The following is a 20,258-nucleotide window of genomic DNA, read 5'->3' on the forward strand; positions in this document are numbered from 1 at the left end:
GCCATTTTATGGTTGTGCCCTCAACACTGTCAGAATTCCAAAGGTGCTCACGGGCTCAAAAAGGTTGGCAACCCCTGCTCTACTGGATCAAAAAAAAATTATTTTTTAAAAAAATCTGCCCCCAAGCCCTGCCTTGGAAGATCCTCTCAGTGAGACGGACTTTCCAGTGCCTCCCCAAAGGAGCCCTGAGCCACCAGGACCCTCAGGCCTGGAGGCCCAAGCATGGACCTACCATGATCAGACCCTCCACAGTCCCAGGAGCAGAGGAGTTAAAGGGCTAGGGTTGAGTCATGGACAAAGTACAGAAGTGTGTACTTAGCAGCCCAAAGCATCTCCACTGATAAAGAAGTGCTAGGAGAGACAGCTAAATCACTACAGGATCTGAGCTCCAGCACTCCTCATGAGTAGGGGAGCTTACCTGCTTTTCTGGGATTCCGCAACACCTGTAAGAAAACTCCCTACTTAAGGCTGCAGTCAGCGTGGGATCAATTTGTCTGCCTTTTGCTGATGATCATCCCAGTTATCTGCCTTGTTTAAGTTCTTGGAACCTTGCTACCTGACTTTGGACTATGATTCTTGACTGTGCTACTGAACCCTGGACCTCCAGCTGGTGAGGAGGACATAAGATTATCAATAGTGAAGGAACTATAAGTTCTTACAAGACGCATAATACAAATAAATCAGAAATAAGGTGGAAGACAGATATCAACAATAATCTCATGTGGTTTGTTCTGAAAGTAAAGAGAGGAATCCCTTCTACACAGTGAGAGCACAGCTGGAGAAAATCTTCTTTAGGCATACAGACAGCAAAAGATAGGGAGAAATGGTTGCCATCTTACATCTAAAAAGGGCTTCTACAATTATTTATGAGAAATGCTCAAGTCAAGTAGAAAAACATTTCACAGCATATGTACATTCCTTTTGTGCACTCAGAGTGGAACAGCACATTGCCATGATAGGCTGTCAACTATGCTAACCCTTCTTTTCCACAAATGCTGCTGAACCACATCTAACAAGTCTCTGAAATCTGGCTAGGTTGAAGGTTGGGAGGGGATGGGACAGCATCTACATGAAAGGAGGAGAAAATGTACTACTTATCTTCAGAACAAAGTTTGGGTCCAGTAGCACCTTTAAGGCCAACAAAATTTTATTCAAGGTAGAAGCTTTTGTGTGCAAGCAAACTTATTCAGATACACTAATCTTTGTCAGTTTAGTGTTGAATCAGGTCACCAAAGTACAGCAGTTGCTCATGGGGTTGGTCAGAGAGAATATCCCAGCTCCCATTGCTGACTGGGGAGGGGAGATAGCGCCTGTTACCGGCCAGCATTAGAAGACAACGGCAGAGCTGCCATGGTCACAGCTTCAGTACTATGCAATCACTCAGCTACGGAAGGGTTCGCAGAACCCAGCAATCGGAAATGATGTCATCTACATTAGGTTTTTCTAGCCGCTCAGTAGCTTAACGACTGCATCAGGCTGCAGCTGTGGCCCCAGCAGCTCCGTTGTTGACTCCTAGGGTCCATTGATAAGAGTACCATCTCTCCTCCTGCAGTGCTCAGTGGTGGGGGCTGTGATATTCCTTTAGACCCAAACTGAGAGCCATTGCCACCGAAGTGGCCTTGAATAAGAGTCATAACATCCAAAGCTCATGCATGGCCCTGGTCACACGGGAGGCTTTGATCCGCAAGAGGGATGGATCGGGGGCGCATCAAGAGGGCGCGATCCCACCGCAACATCTGGGAAGTGGCACCCACCCGTCCCCGATCTGTCTCTTCCGGCCGAAGATGCAGATCAAAAACCCCCTACAAAACACTACTACCTACCTGAAAATCTGCAGCAGAGGCAGCCGTGGGATCGCCGGCACACCCGTCTCCGGCAGCATGCTAACCCCCCGACCAAACTGCACATGCGCGCACGTGCGCAGCAGGCTGCCTCGCTCACCGATCTGTGGCTCCCCCCCCCCGGCATCTGATTGTGCCGGGGAGCAACTGCGTGGCAGCTCGGGGGATCTGTCTGATCCCGCCGCCGCGCATCTCTTTTGATGCAGCTCAAAAAAGCCGCACTTCAGCCGCACCTTTCCCCCCAGTGTGACCGGGGCCCATGTTAATTATTGCAGCAGCTTTCAAACTGCTTCCCATTGTACAATGAGTTCTGCAATCTCCAAATTGTGGCAACGCAGTGGAACAAGTATGCTTAAAAGCATCTGTTGTTTAATGGACCCTGTGGCTACTGCAACAACATCATTTTATGCAGCAAGTGCAATGATGAACTATATGCGGAAAGAACCCTGTCCATCTAGCAACAAATACTATACTGCTGTTTTGAGTAATGGGGAAATAAATGTCTCCGGAAAGCTTTAAAGGCACATGCAGACTATGTGCTACAAATGCAAAACAAGCATCCTCTGTCTGGAAAAGCCCATTTTATAGTCCTTCCCAGAAGCAGATCTGAGGATGGGCAATGTGTATAGAAAGCTTAGAATTAATTCAAATTAGTAATGAATGGCTCACTTTCCCTAGTGTAGATGGTAGCCCAAGAGAAATGTTCTAATGATTGGAATGAATAGGAAGATGAGAAGAGCAATGTACACCATGGATGTGTAACTGAGGAGTTATGGACTTCAAAAGGCAGAGTCCTCTTTTCACGGCACTGTGTTATACAGCCAGTAATGAAAATAACAAGATGAAGTTAGTTTTTTCAAAACTTAATTGCAATGTCACATTCACTCAGTGTCAGTGCAAAGATAATGTTCCATTAGGCTCCTTTGCATCTGAAATAAGAGATAGCTTGCAAGTATCATACTAAGAAGTGCTTGCAGCATTTTCGAAGTGCATGCTTATAATACACAATGCAGAGAAAATAAAAACATGTCATGCCAGTTATCCTGCTAGCAAAACATAAGCAGTGGCTTGGCATAGATCATCTAAGGATAGAGCAATCTGTAGGAAACATTAGCATCTACAAGAATGGAAACTCATGACCCACAAAACACTGCAATCAGATATTTGTAAAGCCAGTTGGAAAATTAGCATCTTGAGCGCAAACAGGGTCATGCATTTCTTTAAGCAATTTCTATCCTGGCTTTCCAAAATCTTCAAGCCAGCTTGAATCATTATGTGTAAAACAATTTGCGCAAAAAAGCCCAGAGTACTATAAAGAGAAAACAGCAGTGGCATTTTTAAAAATAACAATCAGCACTGAAGAAGTCATCATTCAAACACCTGGGAGAATAGCAAGGCCTTAATGGTAATCTTTTTAAGTGTCCCAAAGCATTCTGCAGTTAGGATTTCATCTCTGAAGAAACCCTGTCCTTGATCTCAAGCTTTCTAATATCAAAAGATTGGGCACCAGAGCAGAGCCTCTAAAGGTGGCCTCAAAACACAGACATGATCACATGGGAACAGATGGGCCCTCAGACACCTTGGTTCCAAGCTATTTAGGGCATTACTGATCAAAATCAACTTTGAATTGTGCTTAGGGACACAATGAAGAACACTGAAGATCTTTCAGTGATGGTGAAATATGTTTAGTTCAGCAACTCCTAATTAACAATTTGGTAGCCATTTTCTGAACCAACGGATGTTTTTGAACAGTTTTCAAAGCAGCCCTATGTACAGTACACTGCAGTAATCAAATCCGAATGTTACAGAGCATGGGCAAGAATAATCCTGTCCAAGAGGCAGCAAGCTGGCACATCACCCTAAGCTGCCAAAAGATGCTATGAAAAGTAGCTGCATTCCAAAACAAGAGTTGGTCTAATAGCACTCCCAAGCTGCAAGCGTGTTTGTTAACACAGAGTACAACCCTATTCAGAACATGTTGAACAACACATCCATTGTCCATTATGCCACTCACCAGCAGTACATGTGAACCAACACCACATCTGAACTTCAGTTTGTTAGTTCTCAGCCAGCCCTTTACTAACTCCAGCCACCCCTGTGCAGATCATTCACAGTCTCACCAGAAAAAGAGAAGAATATGGTATTTGCATATTGATGGCATTTCATCCAAATTCTGGAGTGGTTTCATATACCCACTGAGAACCCAACCCAGAGATCACCATTCACTTACTTAGTAGAGAACATTATGCCAGATATATCTTCTGCATGAGTAAGCTCGGTAACATTATGTAAGCAGCCCCAAGAGTCTGTATTGCCCCTGCCTCAGCAGTGAGGTTGAGGTCTCCCTCCCACTACAAGGGACCTGAAGGTCCTCCACAACAAATCTGAGACCACTGTGATCAGGCCAGAAAAGGAAACTGTTAGGCAGCTGGTATACTAACAACCTCTAATCTGTCCCAATAGTGCCCATCACCAGATAAAAGCATTTAAAACTGGGGTTCTACCACATGAGACTGTTAGTGATGGAGACTAAACTCTGATAGACCACAATAACTTCTCATTATTCTTCAAGTCTATGATGATGCAGAACCATGAATTTATGAGGACAAAGTACAGTGACAGATTAATCTCAGTAACGCAAACTAGGTTAGCACCTTCATCCAGATAGAAGTTTTTGCATGTACCGGTGTGGGATTAATCAACAGGCAGAACTGGCAGAGCAACCTGGGTTACCTTGGCTATGATAGTTACAGGTGGGTAGTCATGTTAGTCTGTAGTAGTAGAACAAAATTCCAGTCTAGTAGCACCTTAGAGAACAACACATTTTTCCATGGATAAACTTTCTTAAGCCAAAGCTCTTTGTCAGATAAGAGGGTTATGATAAGATACCTCGGATACAATGGGGAATGGACAGAGGTCAGTCTTTCACTGCCTGAAACCACTTCTTCTTCATTAGTGTACTGAAGTCCTATTGCCATACACCTCTTTGCCCATTATTAAATCAACTGGCTCATTTCCCCTTCCCAAAAGAATTACTCCTACCATACCCTGTACATATATTCAGACAGAAGGGGGTGCGCGCGCGTGTGCATGTGCTAGTTGCGGGTTAGATTGGCCTGCCAAGGCCTTTTCCCTTTCTCTTTTGCAAAGAATAATGCCCCATCTTCATTAAAGTTCTCTCATGTAGACCATAGGAAAGGGCTTGGTAAGCTGGATATCTTGCTCTCTTGATCTACAGCAAAACTAAGAAAACACTGCAATCACAAAGGCATGCAGGAACAACATATACACACATCAGCCAATGAGTGGGGGGAAGGGGGAGAGAAGGAAGAAAAAAAATATTTAAAGCCTTATATCAGATCCCCAAAGAAAACAGATTAATGTGTTCTAAACCTATGCATCTGAGTAAATTACCTATTTATATTATAGCAGAGTCCAAGTATTTCTCATGGGAAAACAGCCAGTATTCCAGTAGTGATCTCAAGCATTCAAAGCACAGGGGGGCTCAACAAGTATGATTTGCTTTTTATGGCCCCATATGTGCTTTACTGTTTAGCTTGCTTCTATTTCACAGGGCAAAAATCAGATTTAACATTTCCCCATGAAAAGTATGAGGAGGGAGAGACAAATGAGGAACGTTTATATACATGTGACCCCCCCTCTTGCAATCTGAATTTTTGTTTTAACTAAAAGCACTCTCAATTCAATTCAATTACCTTTATTGGCATTGGCATTAATAAGAGTAATATACAAAAGATAAGGTAAAGAATGAATACCAATCAAAGAGGAAAAAAACCATTCTAATATAGTCTAGAATCAATGTAAAATAAGTCTCAGTTTCATATCTCCTGAATACAAGTTTTGTATTACAATACTGTACTACGTATAAAAAGAGCAGCCTGCAAGAACTCTGCCACAGAAACGGTTATACTTTCATCATCGCTGTTTAGCAAATAAAGCAATTTGCGTGAATCAGGAAGCTCTATGATACCACCAAGTAGTGACAATAAAATGCAGTGTCGAATATTGGCACAGTAATGGCATTCCAATAATACGTGAGACACCGTTTCAACTGACCCGCTTGCACAGGCGCATAGTCTATTAACAAAAGGGATACTATTAAACCTCCCAGTTAAGATCGCTGAAAGGAGAGCACTGAACCTGGCAAGTGAAAAGGTTCTACGTAATGCTGGAGTCTGAAGTTGGTGGAAATAGCTAGCAGGATGACCCACAGTAGGCAATATCCCATGACTTAGAGGGGAGCATGTCTTATTAGCTGCATTGAGCTGCGGTGGCTCAAGTGGTTAAGACGCTGAACTGCAGGCTGTGGAAGGTCCATAGTTCAGCAGTTCGAGACCCGAGTGTACCGCATGACGGAGTGAGCTCCTGTCTCTAGTTCCAGCTCCTGCCAACCTAGCAGTTCGAAAGCAAGAAATTGCAAGTAGATAAATAGGTACCACTTCAATGGGAAGGTAACAACGTTCTGTGTGCCTTGGTGTTTAGTCATGCCGGCCACACAACCATGAAAATGTCTTTGGACAGCGCTGGCTCTTCGGCTTTGAAACGGAGATGAGCACCGCAACCCTAGAGTCGAATTCGACTGGCTTTCGAGCAAGGGAACCTTTACCTTTACCTTTACAGTTCAAATAGCTCTGCCTTAAATAGTCTGCCCCTTATTGTTTGCATTGCCTCTAATTCAGAAAGTAAGAGTAAGGATTCGAAAGGGATATTCAGTGTTTGTAATTTATTTTCAATAATAACCAACCAAGGGGAGTAGTTAGAATCAGTCAAAAGTTGGAAGCAGTAACTAGAGGGATCAGATCTATAATGTAATCGAAGACAACATTTCATTAACCACGCCCTTGAAGTCATAAGGTTTTGGCCACATTCTAGGCATAAAGCCGCATACGGGACACAAGAAGGAATACCCAAGATTTCCGTGGAAAACCTGAATGTACCTGCTCAACTGCCTTATTGATTCAATCCAAATATTGGTTCCGTAGAGTAGTTGAGGGCCTATTTTCAGGTTGAAGATTTTTAGCGTAGCTGGAACATATTAGTTCCCTCTTCCAGAAAAATAAAAACGCAGACGTGCGTTAACATTTGCTTTATGTTACTCTATGTTGTTGGGTCCATGATGCAGTGGCTTGAAAATGCAAACCTAAGTACTTTAAGTGTTTTACTTGTTCAAGCTCGTAATTGCTCACCTTCCAGGTAAATTGCTTCCTAGATTTGGAGAAGACTAGCACTTTGGATTTTCCGTAGCTTAATTCTAATTGGTTGATTTTGCAGTACTCTTGGAAGCAATTCAATAAGTGGAGCAAACCCACTCGGGAGCATGACAATAAAACCACATTGTCCGCATAAAGCAAAACTGGGACATTAGCAGAACCCAGTTTGGGACTATGCCCATCCACTTGGGTTAAAAAGGGGGCAAGGTCACTTAGGAAAAAGTTGAAAAGCAGGAGTGCAATAACGTAACACTGTTTGACACCTTTGCTGGTAGACATTTTGGGGGTTAAATCTCTCTGAAGCAGAGTATCTGATTTGACATGAGATGGACATATGAAGTCTGCTAATTAAAAAAAGGAGTCTCTTGTCCAGGGAAGTATTAGCCATTTTCTCCCAGAGGCGATTCCTGGGGATAGAATCAAAAGCCCTTTTAAGGTCCAGAAATGCCACATATAATTTGGATCTTCTGCACCTTGTATACTTATTAACTAAGTGAGAAAAAACCAAACAGTGGTCCAAATTTGATTTCCCCTGCCTAAAGCCGATTTGCTCTGGGCCGATAAATTTCTGAGCTGTTAACCAGTTGTAGAGTTTGTTTCGTAATAATTTAGCGTAAATTTGCAAATGACAGAAAGGAGGCTGATAGGTCTAAAATTTGCAGGGTTTGACTGGTCACCCTTCTTAAAAACCGGGACTATAATTGCATTAGTCCATATTGTGGGCATATGCCCTGTTAAGTTTACAATGGTAAAAAAAGTGGCCAGAGGTGTTGCCCACCATTCAGGAACAGCTCTAAAAGCACTCTAAACAGCCAAGGCAGAGCCTTCTGCAGCCTCATGTTTTAGAAGTTCACATGTCTATCACTGCTGTCAACCAGTCATAATCTACCACACAGTGATTTATATACTGTACTAGGAGCAAAGCCTGTTGTATAAAAGCAATACAACGAGCTCTAGAAAGAGGGGCCCTCAGCAGGCGTACAGAGCCACCTCCGCCTCCAGGTGGTCTCGGCCTCCTTCGAGCGAGCCACGGCAGAGGTGAGTGGTGTTACCCAGCATGTACTCTGGCGCTCCACTGTCATTCAGAGTGCCGCTGCTGCCTCTTGCTCTCTTGCCGCACGTTCTTGGGTGTGCATCGGTGGCCGCCAGGCTTCTGCTGCTTGGGCCAGGCTGCGCGCTTGGAGCCTTTGTCTCTCCAGGACAAGCAGGGTTGGCTCCCGCCCACCTTGGACAGACCACGCCAAGGCCAGGTGAGGGAAAGCAGGGTGCTGCTGCCGCCAGCACCGGCGCAAGGCGGTCTCGGCCTCCTCCAAGCACGCTGTGGAAAAGAGGCGAGCGGTATTACCCAGCAGGTATTCTGGCACTCCTCTGTCATTGAGAGCCCCACTGTCACCTCTCGCTGTCCGGCTGCAAATTCCGGTGGGTGCGTTGGTGGCCGCCGGGATTCTGCTGCTCTGGCGAGGCCTGCTTGGGCTGGCCTGTGCACTCGGAGGCTTTGTCTTTCCGGGCCAATCGGGGTCGGCTCCCACCCGCTGCCTTGGAGACCACGCCAGGGCCAGATGTGGGGAAAGCAGGGCGCTTCTGCTGCTGGTGCTGCTGCCTCCAGGGGGTCTCAGCCTCCTTTGTGCCCGGCCTGCTCTTTCTCAATGAACGGAGGTGGCCGCTGACTGGCAGGCAGCCCCGGAGCCTCTCCAAGGTGCTCGGCCGCCTCAGTGAGGGAAGAGGGGGAGCGTCTCCAGCCACCATGCCCACGTGCCTGGCAACCCCTTGGCATCTCCTACCGGGGCTTTCCGTAAATCTTGCCTGCAGTTCGTGCTCTGCCCACAGTGGTGCGTGTAGCTCCAATGGCACTTTAGGCACCAACTCCTTCCCGCTCCTCCTCCCACCGTCTGGCTTCCCAGGAGCCGCAACTCCTTTCCTCTTGGCCAGACCCTCCCCACTGCTGCTGAAGGAAGGTGGGGGGGAGCCTTTGAAAGGCGGCAGCCAGCTTTCTCTGTGGGGCCGCCTGATGAGCTCTCTCCCTGAGGAAGTGCCGGCCTTGCAGCCGAGGGAGAGTGGCTGCGAGGGGCAGTAAAGTGCTTCCCGTGCTTGCCGCCACTTCCTAGTTCTGCCTAGAAAGAAAACCAAAGGAACTCCTGAGGACGAAGTGCGGAGGAGAAAAGGGAATCCCCGTCGCTCATAATCAGTGGGGTGCTCTCCTATACCACACCAGGCTGCCTCCTAAGCCTCCGTCCAGCGGAGTGTCCATCCCCTTCGCCAGCTCCCTCCAGACTGAGGCCAAGACACTGGCCGTCGGCTCTGTGGGTGGGACTGAGGCAACGCAGTGAGGCAATGCAGCCAGGGGATTGGCAGACCTTCCAAGTGGCAGTTGAGCAAGCCAAATGCTGTGGGAGCATGTGGAACATTCACCCAAAAACAGCATTATATATAAGGAGAGATTATATACCGGACACGTTTCGTTAAGTCCATGAGACACTTCTGAAAAATCTAAACACTTGCTATATACTTTACATGTTGTCTTATGGTTCTCATTATATCTGTTTTCATTGTACTTTTGTTACTGATTGTCTGCTGCCTCCTGCAAATTATTGGTAAAAGGTGTCACAAGATCCTATCTTAGACCAGTTCCTTATTATATTGTCCCCACAACTAAATCCTGATGCAAGTTTTCACTTTAAATCCCTGCTTAGGATGTTTTGACACAGTAAGCCTGAGAATTTGCTTTTAGGTTATTGTGTAAAACAGCAAACATGCATTTTTTTCACTGTTCCAGCTTCAGCCTTGTGAAAGATAACTTAGAATCAATGGTTTTATGTCCAGAATAAATGCCATAACAAATGGAACAAAGTTTGTAACAATTATTCTTTGGGATGCTCAGAGGTATCTAATATCACATCTTTAGAGAAAATGAATTAGGTGGTTAAAGAAAATAATGTGAGAGGCTGATGCAATTGTGTCTATATAAGATAGCAACAACCTAAAACCCTAGGATCTCGCAAATCTGGGTTGTGGTAACATTGTCGTATAATTTCTGAAAAGGCTTGGTAAGAATGTTAGAGATTGCATTTTATCTTTAAATGCACGATAAGTAGGAGAAGAGATTACATGTATACTTATTTATAATTTCATTTACATATATTATTATTATCATTATAATTACTACTGCTACTACTACGACTACTACTACTACTACTTGTGGATCGGCCAGCCGCTGCTGTTGCAGGCTCTGGGTGATACACAATCACAATAAAACATCAAACATAAAATAACATCAAACAATAAAACATCAAAAATACAATAAGATGTGCTAGTGTTTTCTGTACAATTCAGGTTTATTTAATCTGCTCAAGAGTAACTAGAGTGATTTTAAATAAAATCCTTAAAAGACAACACTGAATTATTGTGACTGGGTTACAAGGTTTTCACCAGCACCAGGTATCTGCCCTGAATGACTAGTGGAAAGACTGATAGTTTTTCACACATTTTTTTCGTTTAGTGGTTAATGGACAGCTTTAAAACAGTCCAAGAGTCTTCTGGTTTCCATTTACTACTTTAAGTACTGCCCTCCCAAGGGTGGGGGTAACAATTCAGCCTCTTGTACTGTGCCTCTTGCTTATTGCTTTTGCCTCAGCTACTACTATTCCTTACCAGATGTATATTTCACTCATTCTGTCACTCCTTTAAACAAGTTCTAGTGAGAAATCTTATCAAGAGCTTTTTGGAAGTCCACATAAATCAAGTATGCTTCACTCCCTTTACTGCATGGCTTTAGTAACCTTTTATGCAAGACAGTAAAGGCACTTCCACTGAAACTGTGCTTTCTTATACATGGCTCTAATTGGAAAAGCATCAGATTCACGAAGAGAATTGCTAGATTCCCCCCCTCCTTCCTTTGTTTCTAATCAGAAATTAATTTAAGAAACTCTTCATAATAACCATGCCATTTACACTCTCATTCATCATATTAGAAGAAAGCACAATGACAGGAAACAAATGCTGCGGGCACTTCAGCACTGTTTTACCACCACCTGTGTCAATTTCAACTACATCACAGAGAGATTCTGCATTAAGCTACACAATAATGAAAGCACTGTGTCATCTTTGCAGTCTCTAAAAACACAGCCTCTTTGTCAATATACAGCTGCTATTACTGTTTCGTTTCTGACAGGAAAGATGCCGGGGCTGAAGCCATCCTAGATTATATTTGCTCTGCTTTAAAAACCTCTTCCTTAATGCCAGGTGAGCAGGAGCCAACTGTGTTGAAGAAAAGGCCTGTTGCACATGTGCAAATCTTCTCTTGAGCTTTCTTTAAAACCACAGTTTTACACCCAGAATAAAGTGACACAGAAGCATTTGTATAGTCGAATTCCAACCCAATGCAGCATAACAATCCAAATGAAGCTGGGCTTCCACAGAATGAAACATCTTTCAGTTTTTCTATCCCAGCTTTCTACTACCCTCCCCTCCCCCCTGCCGCAGCTATTTGACACAGCCAAAAGAGTATTGCTCAGTACCTCTAGGAAAGCAGGTGTTTGGAAATGGATATTCAGTCGCATGTGGCCTTTCATTTCTAATCTATGAATCATCCACAAAGTGCTGAAGAGGTTCAGGAAGTGACTACAACTTTGGAAGCTTCTGTGAGGCATGTCTGCAAAACCTTTAGAACATGAGGTAATTTTCGGTCAGCAACTTACCACATGGCATGCATATAAGTTGGAGGTAGACGAGGGCTGCTGACAGGTGTGCAGTTGTAAGACCGCATGATCCTTTCTGCCAATAAGAAGTTACGAAAGAGGCTTGCCACAAGTAGGTCCTGCCGGAAGAGTTTTTGGAAAAGATCTGCCAAAAAAAGACACAAGTGGGATGGCTTGTATAAAGAGAAGTGATAAAAACCATGATAAAATGAGAGATCTGAATATGTGAATGTTCTCTGGCAAGCAGGGCTGCTGAGAAGGGAGGAATAAGGGAGTCAATCATCCAGGGGGCTCAAAGAGCCAAGCAAATCATGAAATTTGTTTTCCCTATGATGCTTGGGATGGGTCTTGGTAGTGGTGAACAGGTAGAGGGAATCTTTGTCTTGGGGCCCATAGTGATGTTGGCCAGCCGAGCTGGCAAAAGTTATTACTGCAATAGTTATATCCACCACTAACAATAGCTAAAGTTTTCAGCTGAGTCTTTAAACCTAGGCATCAGTACTACACTTTGGCATGGTTTCTGTTACAGATATTAATAAAACTCTCTAATCAGCTCAGTTTGAATGCCACTGCTTCCTCCTGTCATGTGATAGCTCCTCTAATTCTAAGGCTTGGGCATCAAAGCTTCATCAGCAAATACCAGTGGAGACCATAGTTCCCTCTGAACTACGCTAGGGAGTGCTGGTGCACAAAATTGTAACAGGCAGCACAGGGATTACTGCTTTCAGCCCACAAGGCATTTTCCCCTCCATTGGAAACAATGGAGGATTGGGGGTATCTCCTTTTGGGGTCCACATAATTGGATCCCCTGGTCAATTCATTTTGAAACTGGGGGGGGGGGGTTGTTGAGGGGAGGCACCAGCAGCTGTGCTGCAAATCTGGTGCCTGTACCTCAAAAAAACAACCCCAGATACCCCCAGATTGATTCTCCATTATAGCCTATGGGGCCAATTGACTATAATGGTCCCCATAGGCTACAATGGAGCTGGAAAAAAATGACCTTTTTTGCACACCCCTATTATGCTTTTCAGTATGATCTGTAAGCTGCCTTGAGTCACAGGTAAAAGTGGGATATATATATTTGAATAAATAAGTAGTTTAGCAGGGTGATAATAACATTTAAGCAACTTCCTGTTTGTTAGGTTAGGCAGGGTTCTGACAGTGATTGTTTCTCCTCTGTTATACTTGACCTGTAATGCTGGTTGTTATAGTTCACTAAAAATACAAAGTAGACTGCAAGAGTCCCCCCTCCTAAGGCTCAGCAGAGGGTGATGGCCTGAGGTCAGGTCTATCAATATAATGGACTGGGATGGGTAGACCTGTTCTCCAGAGGCCAGGTCTACCAATATAGTGGAAAGGGGTGGGTAGCCCTGTTCTCTGGAGGCCAGGTCTACCAATATAGTGGAAAGGGGTGGGTAGACCTGTTCTTCAAAGGACAGGTCTACCAATATAGTGGACTGGGATTGGTAGACTTGTTCTCCAGAGGACAGGTCTACTAATATAGTGGAAAGGGGTGGGTGAAATTTGACTTGATTCTGTTTTCTCTTATAATGTTTAAATTATTCTTAAAATATAGTTTTAATGTAATTTAAATAATTTATTCTGAGATAATACAAGGGTATGGAAGTAATCTTCTAAAAAACTAATTTACATGATAGTCAAATTTGGACTCGCTCACAATTTTAATGCTACTAGCTTTTTTAGCTCATGAGGTAGAATTTCTGCTCACAACACAGTGGGGCTTAGAGGGAACATTGGAGACCAAAGTATGCAAATGCCAGAGGCACTGGATATCATAGAGAAGTTAGGTGTGGGGAGACCCTATTTTCTCTGTTCAAAATATTTATTTTTTCTTTTGGGATTCTTATTACTTCCTATTTTTTTTCTCTGTTTTTTTTTTAGTTTCAAACTCCTGCCCCCTTTATTGTTGTCAACCTATACATAGCTAGTAATTCTGTGGCTTAGCTGCCAAAGTCTTACCTCTGGGTAGGACGTTCCATGCAATTGTGTCTGTGATGGCTGTAAAGATCCAATTCAGTTCTCCCAGAGGCGTTCTCCTGTCATTTAGCCTTCCAGGAATTCTATTAAAAAATGATTTTTTATTGTTAAACAGGCATATGCCACATTTATAGCAATGGACATAAAACTACCATTTCCATTTTAGAACAGCAACCATGGTATCTGTATGTTCCAAATGTACAATGTGCATTATCTTGACTTAACTGACCAATAAGAATTTCCTCTCACATGGCAGTTCATCCCGTGTACAGTTCCCATTTTCCCAGACTACAGCTTCTGCCATCTCAACTATTCAGTGGATTCCAAATGCTCAAATTATGAACACCATTGAGGAAATAAAAATGCTAGATAACAAAGGTTCTTGCATGGTTCAGAATAAATGGTAATAAAGCAACTGGGGAATACTTTTACAATCTGCTTTTCTAATTATTCAGTAAGGACGACCTGAACATTAAATCATTGAATGAATTGTATAAGCAATCTTTTTTGAGAAAAGGCAACTAGGAGAGTAATGGAAAATCTAAGCAAACATAGTGTTACGGGACATTACTTCTGTATTCACTCTACTTCCCATAAAGCAAACATTCTATGAGTCTGACATCACAATATAAAAAAATGGAATAAAGTAACAATTATATTACAAAGTTTCTGAACAGCAATGGCACCACAGAATAAAGATCCACCAACATTTTTAACTTGCCCTTCCTCTAGTAAATGCAGGGTCCATGAGTCTTCCCTTCCCTCTAGTAAAAGGCTAAATGCTGCCTCTTCCTGCAGTATTGCCAACAGGAGGCAGCAAGAGGAGCACCAACACCCAGGGCCGGCTCCAGGGTTTTTTGCACACTAGGCGAGGCTAACTTCTTGCGCCCCCCCCCCCCCTCCCCTCCCCAAATCCTAGCCTCCCTGGGCTCCACCCCTCCCCAAAAAACAAGGACATTCCAACCCGGATCTGGTAACCAGTGTTCCCTCTAAGCTGAGCTAGTGTGAGCTAGTTCGCAGTTTTTTAGCCTCCGGCTCACTCATTTTTTTCTTCGCTCAGGAAGGGTGGCTCCAGAGCAAGCTAATTTATGCAGCAGCCAAATCGCTCGCTCACAACTTCAATGCCAGCCACTCACAGAGTAGAACAAGACTCCACAGCTTAGAGGGAGCATTGGAACCCTGAGATAAATGGGACCTGGGCCTCCCAGGGCTTTTGCCAGGGAAAACACAACACCAAGTGCCAAAGGTTTTGCAGAGGAGAGGGAAAAAAATGGCAAAAGAAATGAATGGTAGTTGTTCAAACCCCCTTCCCTTCCCCCCCCAGATCCTGTCCCCTCTCAGGACCCCCCCCCTCTATTTATTCCACGCCCTCCCTCCCTTTACTCCAGCTGCCCTGTCCCCCCCCCATTGAAAGGACATCAAACAAATCTCCTGCGGGCTGGGGGGGGGACTTCCCACAGGGCGACTACGGCAAAGGATGGGAAGCGGGACCCGCGGTTGCCAGGGGGCGGCTGCTGCTGCTGCTATGCTGCAGGGGCCGAGACTGGCACACTTTCTCTTTCCGCCCTGCTCCTCCGGCTGCCCGCCTCAGAGAGACGGATGGGAAGGGGAAGCTGGCGGGTCACTGGCCCTTAGGCAGGCAGGTGGGCGGGCAGGCAGGCTGGCTGTGGCTCCTCGCCTCCCCGCCCGCCTTTCCCAGAGCTACCTGAAGAGGAGGAGTGGCAGGCGTTTAACTCGCGGGATTTCCTGCTTTGGGGCAGTGATTGGCCTGGCGGCACGGCTGCAGCAGCCCCGAGGATTGGCACCCTCCCTGCCTCCCTCGCCAGGGGCCCCGCCGGGCCGGGCAGCGCTCCCCTTGGCCCCCTTCCCCCGAATCCGCCCACTGCCAGTCTCCAACCTTCTTGCCCCAGCCGGGCTGCTGGCGACAAGAGGCTGCCCACCCGCGGGAATCTGGCACAAACTGCAGGAGCAGGAGGGAGGGGGTGCGCAAGGCACGGGAAGGGGTGCGCTGTGGAGCAGGGGCACTCAGAAAGCCATGCTGGGGGCAGCAGGGGACTCGCTGCGCCCCTGGGAGATCTGCGCCCTAGGCCGTTGCCCTAGTTCGCCTAGTGATAGAGCTGGCCCTGCCAACACCCATTGTTGGCTCTACTGGCCAGGTTTGAGTTGGGTGGTCCCTGCAGTGCTGGTATAGCTACTTGAGCTTGGCTCAGCTTGCTTCTGGCTGCCAGCAGCCCAAGGCAGTGGTCCATAAAGAACCTTCCCTGTAAGTGAAATAGCCATCTCTCTCTCTCTCTCTCTCTCTCTCTCTCTCTCTCTCTCACACACACACACACACACACACACACACACACACACACACCCCACTTTCTATCTCTCATGTTCAGTTACTGGATAAAGCTAGTATTTAAATAAATTGAATTTCTAATTATATCAACAGGTGGCATCTTCATAACCACAGGATTCCAAACTGGAAGGTATCAGCATGCTTAGAAAACACTAATGAAGCTGGAACATCCATTTCTTCCCTAATGTGTAAAACTTCTAAATACATATAACCCACAGGGATTCTCTGCAAAGGAGACACTGTGTTCATTAAGAATATTAGATTCATTAGGCAAGAACATTTTTTCCTGCAATCCTCCTGCAATCCTCATATGCAAAACAACTCCCTCAAAAGGTTCTCCTTATAATTTCAAAGGTAACAACCTTATAAGATGCTCTTTCTCACCAAGAAACCCTGAAATGCCAAAAAACATGTTAGAGTTCTAAAGTTGGTGCCTAAACCCAACTAAAAAAGTCAGACAGGATTAGCAAATGTTATTGCCCAAATATTGATTTAGGATTAGCTTTCAGAACCAAGATGTTTTAGGGAAGCTGAATTTATTTTTACCAGGAATTTCAGTGTCTAAGAGCTGGGTGCTGAAAATTATGGGCAATATGGAACATTTTACTATTCATTTTTGTGCTGTTTTTAGTAAAGTAGTTTTAGTTGTGTTTTATATAAGTTTATTGGTAGAACAAGTGTAAGCCACCCTGAATGCATGCTCTGAAAGGTGGGCTACTAAATTTTAAAACAAATTACTATACTAACAACTGATTTTAACTGCAATGCTTGTTCCAGTGCAGGGAGAAGAATTAATCAACTGATAATGTTGTTGGTAGAATTACTCTTGTTTGCATATATAACACAGCTCAGTTGGAAGAGGAGGAAGTGCAGTCAAGCAGAGAGCCCTTCCAAAGCCTCCTTCCCAATGAACCACACAACTGTGGAACTTCCCTCACCCCTACTCCAAATTTCCATGATATTTCACAGTTCTCTATTTGCTTGTTTCATTGACACTAATCAATTCTGAGCATGGCGGCTTCCCAAGTAACAATCTCTAGCCTACACTGTTCACATCCCTGGAGGCTTGACAGAAATTGCACTAGCACAGATTCACAAGGTTGAGCATGTGGGGGTAAGAAATCAATTCAAATCTCTGCAAACACTGGAATGTTTACACAGTGACCCTCTCTCCAGTGAAGTAGAACTGACAGTAGCTCAAGGTAAGTTTAGCAGTTGATAAAGCAGCCAATGATTCTGCAATTAGTTTACTGGAGATCAGACAAGCCATATTGTGTGGTTCTGTAAATGCTTAATAGACCATGCATTCTCTGCAACTCACTTCTGCGTATCAAAGGCGAAAGGGATGAGGGGCCCTTCTATCGTGAAGAGAGGCTGTAGAACTTTATTCCATCCATCAAAAAGGCGGCAACAGTGGTGTTTTAAAAATATTTTTGGACCAACAGTAACGTCACTGCTTAAGTCTCCCACATAACTTATCTGGTAACATCCATCAAGTTCTCGGTAGATGGCAAATAACTAACAGCAGTCCATTTCTACTTGTAGAAAAAACTTTGATCAGTATTAGCAGTCTTCTTTCACTCACTGCCCCTGCAAAATGTTGTGCCTAGAGTAGGATTTTTGTGTGTGTCTGTATTGTGTGTGTGTGTCTTGTAGTCATAGCTGACTTCTGGCGACCCCTAGTGGGGCGTGGACTTTTCAGAGAGGTGGCTTACTATTGCGTGCCCCTGCGTCCCAGCCCTGGTATTCCTCGGAGGTCTCCCTTCAAAGTACTTGCCAGGGTCGGCCCTGCTTAGCTTCTGAGATCTGACAAGGTCGGGCTTGCCTGGGCTATTCAGGTCAGGGCGTGCCCAGAGTAGGATTGAGTTTTGCTGGGCAAAGCTACTGACTGGTTTTATAATCATCTAGAAGGCACTGGCAGGATGACAAGTTTAATACGATGGAACTTTTCTGAAATCACATAAATAAGATTTTTACAAATATTGAAATTTAAACATAGAGCTAAAGTAAGTGTCTGCTTATGTCCATGTGAAGAAATTCATTTTTTCTTTGGCAGTTTGAAATGAGCAAAACCTTCACTCTGAGTTTTAAAAGTTTTCCCCCTCTCTGGGCAGAGACCAGGCAGGAAGGGAGGAAGTCAGTTCAACTGCTTTCCAGACTTACCACAGCCCACCTTCATGCAAATGTTAATAGGTCTAGACAATGGGATGGTCAAGCTCCCCCCTTCCACCAGCAGGGAACAGAAATTTAGAATCACAGAATCATAGAGTTGGAAAGTACCTCCAGGGTCATCTAGTCCAACCCCCTGCTTAAGGCGGGAAATTCACAAACACCTGCAGTGACCGCTGTTCCACACCCAGATGATGACAAAAAAAACTTCAGGATCCCTGGTCAAATTGGCCTGAAGAAAAATTGCTTCCTGACCCCAAAGTGGCAATCAGCATTTCCCTGGGCATGTAAGAAAGGGCCACAAGAACTAAGCACTGAGGCAATCCTTCCTGCCCTCCCACTCATGGTCTGCCTAAATTCATAGAATCCTCATTACTGTCAGATGGCCATCTAGCCTCTGTTTGAAAACCTCCAAAGAAGGAGAGTCCACCACCTCCTGAGGAAGTCTGTTCCACTGAAGAACCACTCTGTCAGGAAGTCCTTCCTAATGTTTAGCCGAAGACATTTCTGATTTAATTTCAACTCGTTGGTTCTGGTCCAACATTCTGGGGCAACAGAAAACACACAAAATATTTGGAGGAATTAAATACTAGAGAGACTTCAGGAAGGAAATTTCGACATTAGGAAAAGCTTCCTTGACCTGGCCTGACTGAGTCACTGGGAGGGGAAAGGGAGAAGATAAAACTTCTGGGAGGAAGGAGGGAAGTCTCTTCTGTGCTGGGTTCATCAGAGCAGACAGAACTTAGCTGAGGTCTGGAGGAGGCAGCCATTTGCCATGTACTGGCCTGGAGAACTACAAAAAACTTCAAGTTAATGGTAACACTATAGAGATCTACAACATCCTAAACTAAGGCGCCTGCCCTATATTTTTAACATAAGATAGGGTGTTTATAGAGAGAGGGACAGAGGATTTGCATTTTACCCATTTCTTTTGAATCCCTTGCTCAATCCGGTGCTGTGCTAAAAGTATGCTTGTGAACACTTTCTTTTTAACAAATACTTTATAATTTTTGATGCTGATAGTGGTTCTCCGTACCACATGGACCTCCACCATCATGAATTTTAAAAGGAGCACCAGGGGGAAGGCAGGCAGTTGGCAAGTGGCTATTCCTCCAGGGGTGTACAAGGCAGTAAATGGTCACCATGGTGACCAGGCGCTGGGCAGCGGGAGACACAGAGGCAAGGCCTCAGAACTTGAAAGGGAGGCTGGGAGTCCTGATCCTCCCAGCAGGCAATTCCTACAAAGGTCAGGTGGTGGTGGCAGGTTACCAGAGAGAGAGGAAAGCCTTTCCATGTGTTGGGAAAACCTTGGAGGGCAGTGTGCAGGCCAGGGCAGGCTCATTCTGCCACAGTCCAGGCACTATATTATCCAAATAAAAGATTTACACTGCACTTGGACTATGTTGATTCCATAGTGGAAAGAATTCTATAGGTAAGAAGCATGACTGAATGCTTTCCTTGATCTGCTTGATTTATGATGAAACAGCCTGCAGCTCCTATGGACTAGTGGAACACTTCTTTTTTAGGGCCCTGTTGGTACAGAAACAGCAGCCTGTGAACACATTGCTTTATAAAAAAAAGACATATGACTATCGGAAAGGATAAAGCTACTTTTTCAGCCTCTATCAGCCTTTGCTATAGAAACATCCCCCAAGAGGTGCCCCCTCCCACAAGATGATTCAAGTACTTCAGGCTGAAGCAGATGGTCACGACACTTGGAACTGAAATATCACACCATATATTCCAGCTCTGTTACAATGCATGAGCAATATGCACATTCTCAACGTCACTGCCCTACTGATGCCATGCACTCTCTTAAGCATTCTGCCCAATCATTCCATTTCTGGCACTATCCTGTAACTCGGGAGGGGGTGTTTGCAGACCTCATTCAGAACTTTCTCTGTGCTGTTGAGCTGGCTCAGAACTAACACAATATGGCACCCTTCCAGAAAATGTCTCTGTTGAGAAAGTCTCAGGGATC

At 44.8% G+C, this 20,258-nt stretch overlaps 1 protein-coding gene across 1 annotated transcript in view; it reads right to left on the bottom strand.

The window, feature by feature from the left end:
* Window positions 1–20,258, bottom strand: part of RPTOR (regulatory associated protein of MTOR, complex 1) — a 455,351-nt gene that overhangs the window by 252,168 nt on the left and 182,925 nt on the right. The window contains exons 6-7 of the mRNA XM_015408620.1: window positions 13,747–13,847; window positions 11,767–11,911 (exon numbers count right to left, since the gene is read on the bottom strand). Of these exons, the coding sequence (XP_015264106.1) occupies window positions 11,767–11,911; window positions 13,747–13,847 (246 nt within the window). The remainder of the gene's footprint in view (window positions 1–11,766; window positions 11,912–13,746; window positions 13,848–20,258) is intronic.

Source organism: Gekko japonicus, unplaced genomic scaffold (assembly GCF_001447785.1).
Source record: "Gekko japonicus isolate JY-2015 unplaced genomic scaffold, Gekko_japonicus_V1.1 scaffold57, whole genome shotgun sequence".
Lineage (NCBI taxonomy): Eukaryota > Metazoa > Chordata > Lepidosauria > Squamata > Gekkonidae > Gekko > Gekko japonicus.